The sequence below is a fragment of the Helobdella robusta genome (genome assembly GCF_000326865.2).
Source record: "Helobdella robusta unplaced genomic scaffold HELROscaffold_6, whole genome shotgun sequence".
NCBI lineage: Eukaryota > Metazoa > Annelida > Clitellata > Rhynchobdellida > Glossiphoniidae > Helobdella > Helobdella robusta.
The window spans coordinates 844,189-851,358 of record NW_008705330.1 but is presented as its reverse complement, the minus strand read 5'-3'; the positions used below and the strand labels follow the sequence as shown (position 1 = coordinate 851,358).

At 31.7% G+C, this 7,170-nt stretch overlaps 1 protein-coding gene across 1 annotated transcript; it reads left to right on the top strand.

The window, feature by feature from the left end:
- Positions 1 to 1,747: 1,747 nt before the first annotated feature.
- On the top strand, positions 1,748 to 3,700 carry HELRODRAFT_164024 (hypothetical protein; the record flags this gene model as incomplete). The annotated part of the gene is made up of 3 exons (XM_009029085.1): positions 1,748 to 1,872; positions 2,685 to 2,824; positions 3,414 to 3,700. 3 exons carry the CDS (start codon positions 1,748 to 1,750, stop codon positions 3,698 to 3,700), a joined length of 552 nt encoding a protein of 183 aa, XP_009027333.1.
- Between the last annotated feature and the right edge of the window lie 3,470 nt (positions 3,701 to 7,170).

The following is a 7,170-nucleotide window of genomic DNA, read 5'->3' as shown; positions in this document are numbered from 1 at the left end:
TTATTATAATTGTAACTTATGTATATGCTTATTTTTTAATTATATTGTTTTTTTTCTTATTTAATTACTATTTTTGATTTTCATATATTATTATTTCAGGATTATCTTTAATTTTAATTATTAAACATCAATTTCAAGTATTTTTTTATTTATCTTTCCTCCTCTCATACCTCAAATGAGAATGTTATAAAACGGTCCGGTTATGAAAAGAAGAAATTGCTATAAATAATTTAATGGGAGCAGTTAAAGTTTTTTGTCACATCATGAGAGAAGAGATCGCGGTCAACAACGAATAACATTTGTGAAGTCCTTGCATCACTTGTTGAATTACCAGCACATTTCAACTAATACAAAGTGTTAAAGATTGGGTTTTGTGGAGGTCGATGGTCGCCAATGTCATGAAAGGATTAGGCACGAGAAAGAAGACTTAAAAACTGTTTTCGAATCATGTATAATAACTAAAAGTCCAGTTATTACAATTTTGATGATAAATTTAAACAGTAGTGCGTCCTACAATAATTCTTAAATCATCATCATGTACATTTATAGGCGCCCAGTGTTGATTCCAGGGTTCGCTGAAGAAAACATCGGGTTTTCCTTGTCGCATGATCACGCATATTTAACCGTCATTTCCATTCTTCTCTATTCTGGGTCAGTTCTGATTTCAGGCCCAGTCCCTCATGTCCTTAGAACATAGCACTGAAGTATTTACGTAAAATTTTTTCATTCTACTTTTTTTCTATTCTCGACTGCTCTATTCGATTGATCCTTCTCAATTGGTATATCACTTAGATAACTCTTTCAAATCCCAAATTTTGTAGGTGCCCAGTATCACCCTTCCTTTTAGTGGTATCTTTCAACTTACATCGTTTAAAAACAAATTTCTTGTGTTAAGATCACCTTTCAAACCACTGCATCGTTTGTGCCTCCATTTATCATATTTTTCACATAGTGTGAAATTTTCTTCAACTCCTTTACCGCACGCCACACAGGGTTATTTACCATGTATAAGAGTATCTGAATCCTCTCCGCATAACTTTGGTCTTACCAGCATTTATCTTTAAACCCTTTCTTTCCATGGTTATTTTCCACACTGAGAACTTTTCTTTCAGTTCTTCCTCATTCTCCGCCTTGGCAACCATGGCATCTCCCCACTAATCATTTCCATTACTATAATAAGAATGTTTGTCGTTAATATGTTTGTAGTTTTTTGGTGAACGTTTAGTTTATTAAAATTCAAACGTTCACCAAAAAACTTTAGTGAGAAAAATCGAAAAAACGAACTACAAACATATTAACGCCAAACATTCGGTAGAATTTATAGAATATTGTAAAAATTATGGTCTATTACCAACACACACACACACACACACACACACACACACACACACACACACACATATATATATATATATATATATATATATATATATATACTCACTACATATATAAATATATAGTGAGTGTACTTGAATCCACAGGTACGTGAGTATATAAAAGGTGAGAATTTTTTGACCTGCTGCCGCAAGTACGGTTCGCCAGTACGAGTACATAAAGTACACCGTCTCTCACCACGACCAAGTGTGTATTACTGTGAACACCTACCTCGTTCTAGACTAGAGGCGTTTCGTCCCTTATGAAACTTATCAGAAGCCCGAGTTTAAACGCCAACTTAGTGCAATTACTATCTCATTAGCCTAGAACGAGTTAGATGTTCGCAGTAATGCATCTTTGGTCGTGGTAAGATATGATGTATTTTATGTACTCGTACTGGCTACCCGTACTTGCGGGAGTAGGCCGGAAAATCGTACCCTTTATATACTCACGTACTTGTGGATTTAAGTTGTCTCATTATTTCCTATATTCGGCAAAGTAACAGTACTCTATATCGACCAAAATGCGTTTCTGTGAATTACTAAAAACACCTTAGTTTGCAATATTGTCTACTGAGATGGTAATTGCACTAAGTTAGAGTTTAATCTCGGGCTACTGATGAGCTTAGCTTAGAACGAGTTAGATGTTCACAGTAATGCATCTCTGGTCGTGATGAGAGAGGGTGTACTTTATGTACTCGTTCTGGCCAACCGTACTTGCGGGAGCAGGCCAGAAGTTCTCATTCCATTCATATATATATTGTCATAACCGCGGGAATCATCGAATTGCGCTATATTATTTGTTATCTGAATTACTGTTATCTTTGTAAAGAAATATTGTATCTATGCTAAAAATCTAGGCTATATATATAGAACCTGCGCAGTCATGTTTGCAGTCTGGATTCCAGCAGAGAAAGCGTAGTCGTTAATGTAATTTATTTAATTACTTGGATTAGTTTATTGTTTCTATTACTGTTGACATTCAAATAAACATTCAACAAGGTTTGCGTTTGAAGCAGTTGTGCTCATCTATCGGAAATCTTAGACCTACGAAATAACGAACACTTGACGATCGTTGGAAGCTACAACACTGGTTTTGGAAATATAGGGATCATTGAAGTTATGACATTGGTGTTGGTAGTAACGAACGTCAAATAGTTACAACAATATATGTATATATATATATATATACATATATATATATATAAATTATATAGATATATAAATTATAGTAATATCAGAAACGTGGTTGAACAATGAAACAGTTGATTTAATTAAGTTAAATAATTACAATTTTGTATATAAAAATAGAAAAAGCAAACGAGGCGGAGGTGTTGGTGTGTTCATAAAGCATGACATCAAATATGTTGTAAGTGATAACAGTGCATTTGATGATGAAAATGTCGACGTTCTCTGTGTGGACATTGAATCGGAGCATGCTTCATCTAGGGGTGTGCTAAAAGTTATCGCGATATACCGCCCACCCAATTATAAATTTGAGCCTTTTTTAAATAAAATCAATTTGATTTTACACGCCATCAAACCCGCCGACAAAACTGTTATAGTGGGCGACTTTAATGTTAATTTATTGGACAATGATTCAAATAATTCTAAAGACTTCCAAAATTTACTATTTTCATTTTTTTCTTGCCTTTAATTTACCAACAAGAGTAACTTGTAACGCCAATTCATTAATCGACAACATATTTACGTGGAGTCATAGTCTCAGACTTTTCTGACCATTTTCCAGTTTATGCAATAGTAGAAAATTTTAAAACTGCTATCAATGATGACCAAATTTTATGTAGAAAAATTAATAAAACATCCATTTTCTTTATTAAAAAAAACCCTCTCACTTCAAAATTGGCATTCAGTTAAAAACGAGAATAATATAGATACAGCATGCCTGAATTTCTACAATATACTCAATAAAACTCTTCACACATACGCACCTCTGCAGTGGCAGAAACAAAAATATAAAAAAGCATGGGTATCTGATGAAATAATAATATAAAATAGCAATCGCTGCACCAAACTCAGCTAATGTTGAAAATTATAAAAAGTTTAGAAATTACTTTACATCAGTAAAGAGAAAGGCAGAAAAAAATTATTTTCAACAAAAATTTGAAGAGGCAAAGAGTTGCTCCAAACAAAAATGGGAAATAATAAACGGTATAATGAATAGAAAACAAAACATTCTTGAAATTAATAAGCTAAAAGTTGACGACAAAATCATCGAAGACCCAGAGGAAATAAGTATTCTTTTCAGTGAATACTTCATCAATGTCACAGAGAAGAGAAGTATTACGATTGTTTCGTTAGAGTGATTAGATAAATTTTACAACATTTTAGGATTTTATTATACGGGGTTCAAATCATGTTTAACAAGTGATTTTCAAAATACAGTTTGCCTGAATGATGTTGTTGTTACCTAGGATTCGGTTCTCGGAATGATCTTGCTGTTTCTATTTTCAGCTGATATTCTTAAATAATAAATTATTTTGAGTTAACCTTAATAAATCACAAACCACAGTATATGTTGAGGCCACCAACAACAACACGTGTCCAGAACGATACAAGTAAAGAGTTGTTGTATCGCACGCCAACTCATCGTTTTGGACAGGTTCACTACAGTAGAACTAAAAAATAGTTAAACAAAAATTTGTGGATATTGGCTACTGCTACAAGATAGTCGACGCATTCATCAAAGATACCAACAATACCGCCACAGCAACTACCAACAACAAGAATTCTGATCCGATAAAACTTATGAATGATTGACAATACAACAATGATACAAAAATAATGAACAATATCATCAAAAACAATATAAAATGCAGAAACCCAATTCAAAAAATAAAGATTTATTACAAAAATGCTAAAACATCACAATTATTGATAAAAATCAACAACAAAATAATCAGAAAAATAATCAACTGAGCAGATCACGGATAATTTACCAATACAAATTTAAGGATAAAGGTGTGAAAATCTCTCAATCAGATACTCCGGTGCCAGCCTGTTGACAGCCAATTTGTAAGTTAGGGTAAATGTGTATAAAGTGGGACACCGGGACGAAAAACTTTTACGCGTCCTATTTAACAATACTAAAAAAATAAAATGGTCCTACTGATTTTAGGATTATTGGTCTGCTATAAACAATTCTTCAATCTTCAATTTTTCTTAGTTAAGTACTGAACTGATAACTGACTTTTGTCAAAGGCCGTAAACAAAATTTGTGCTGTTTTGTAAAATTAGTAAATTATGAAACACCAATATATTGAAAATGATCTAAAAAAATTTCACTTTTACTTAGGGTATTTTACATTTTAAGTCATATTCACTCGTCCCATCTTACACACTATGCTATTTAATTTATGTACATTTGGACACCCAAATCTATGAGTATTTAAATTGGGACAATCTGCTGTGAAACATGAGACATGCATTTAGCATAAATAATACAATTGGCACAATGTATTTATCATTAAAAATAATTGAAACATTTTTTGTTCAAAATTTAACAGTTTGCATTATCAGTTTGTGAATTATTTACACAGCCATATATGGCCAGTGCAACAATAACAAATGCAATTAATGAATTTAAAACAACTGGCATCTGGTCTTTCTATCTTCGAACAGTGCTTGATGAAGCTTTTTATCCATCTATAACGTCAACATAATATTCCTGTCGTCAATGAAACTCACTAAGCACATCTGTTAAAAATCTTGTTACCACTTCAGCTGATTTGGCTAACTTTGAAGTCAACAATACATTTCAACCTAGTTTATCTGCCAACTATGTTAATATAAAACGTCATCTAGCATGGTTTGATAATGATACAAAATGTGGATGAATGGGATAATTTATTATCGGAAGTTTTGATCAACAATGAGAATCAATCAGGTATATCAACTGAGTGTGATAACCTCGACAAATCTTAGGACATTAAGACAAACAACGAAATCACTTTTGAAAACCTTCTAGTGCTACAAGTTCTAAAACCACAGACAAGAAAAAGAACTTCAATGGCTGAAATTGTTAATACATACACCGGAGATAATTGCTTTCGCAAAAAACATCAGCAGTTCCAAAGGGTTTCAGATCAAAAAGAAACAAGAAATGCGATCAAACAATCAAGCCTAACAGAGAAACTATAAAAAAGCGAAAAAGGGGAAGAATTATAAAAAAGTCTAGGAAATAATTTATCGTTGACAACGATGAACAGAAAAATAACAAATACTGCAGTCATTTTGAAGGATTCTACTTTGACGAAAACTCCAACGACGAGGATTGGATTTATTGCAATGTCTGCAAAAAGTGGGTTTCATGAGAGCTGTGCTGGAATCTATGTTTAAAGAGCGTCTGAATAAAATGCAGAAAATAATTGATAAAGTTTTTAAAACCATGAATTGTTGTTTTGAGCTTAAAAAAATATTGGTTAACAATTTTATTTTCTTTTTCATTTTTGTTAGAATAAACTGACTTGTAAAATGTAATAGTTGGAAGTTTTTAACCATTAGCGTCAATAGAAATTCAATTCCATGTAAATACTCGTATTTAAATTGTTCATATGTCACGTGAATCGTGTAGTCCCATTTTTTCCAAAACTAATATCCCATCTTATCTGAATTTTAAGCTAAGTCACAGGTCATTTCAATTTGTCCAATCTTATAACTATTGTTTTTTATAGAAAACAAATTAATTTCTAAGCCAAGATATATTCTAGTATTATTACTCTGGAATTTTGTTCATAACTAGTTTTCGAGTTGTTGAAGAATAGTTCATAAGCCAATGGATATCACGCAGTATTGGCGTTACATGTTCAAATTTTATATAACCAACAATAAGTTTAGCAGTTCAGTTTTGGATGAATGCATGAGCTAGCCTTTTTATAGTTGACTTATGCACGATACTTTGAATTTAATGGTTCTATCAAATTCAACACTTGTGAAATGTATAGTACCAGGTACAGCAGGAGAAGTCCCAAAGAAGAATATTTATACATATATATATATATATATATATATATATATATATATATATATATATATAGTGTATATATATATACACTATTACATTGACTTGCTTGTATATACATGAACAATAAATGCGATGTCGTGTTAATGTTTCAAATCTTCTGGTTCACTTCTCTTCAAGTTTAGAGGCCATAAATTTTTAGAACTCTCGCAATTCAAAATTGAATTGTTAATATTTCATTTATTTAGGAAACTCAGAGTCTAACAGAAAATTTCATACTCAGAGACAAACACACACATCACACACATATATTATACATGCACATGAAAGCTTATTAATGCGCTGCGTATATTGACTAACTACATATGTATATGTATACACATAGATGGGCAACCTCTATGTCTACATGCGATAGAAGCATTTAGAATGCTTGAGTTAAAATGACTGTTGCTGTTAAAATAGTTGAATGAAGAAATAATAATAATGTAAATAAAAACATTTATAAGAAATTGTTAATGATTTAGTCTTCGATGTATCAATAAATTTGTATTTTTTTGGATTTAATGTTTATAGACTATATATTTTTAATTGATAAGTTGTTTCAAAGTGTTTTTCACATTAGCTGTTTGTTATATTTCGTAGTGAATCTGCCTCACCAATTAAAATAAAACTAAAATTTTTTGTATTGACCCACCAATTTTTTAAAACTAATATCATGTGATGACAACCTGAGGTTTAAGAAGGCGGTCGGATTGTTTTTCGGACGAAGAAGTTTATTTGTTTTGATGAATTTACTATCAACACATTAACAAACGT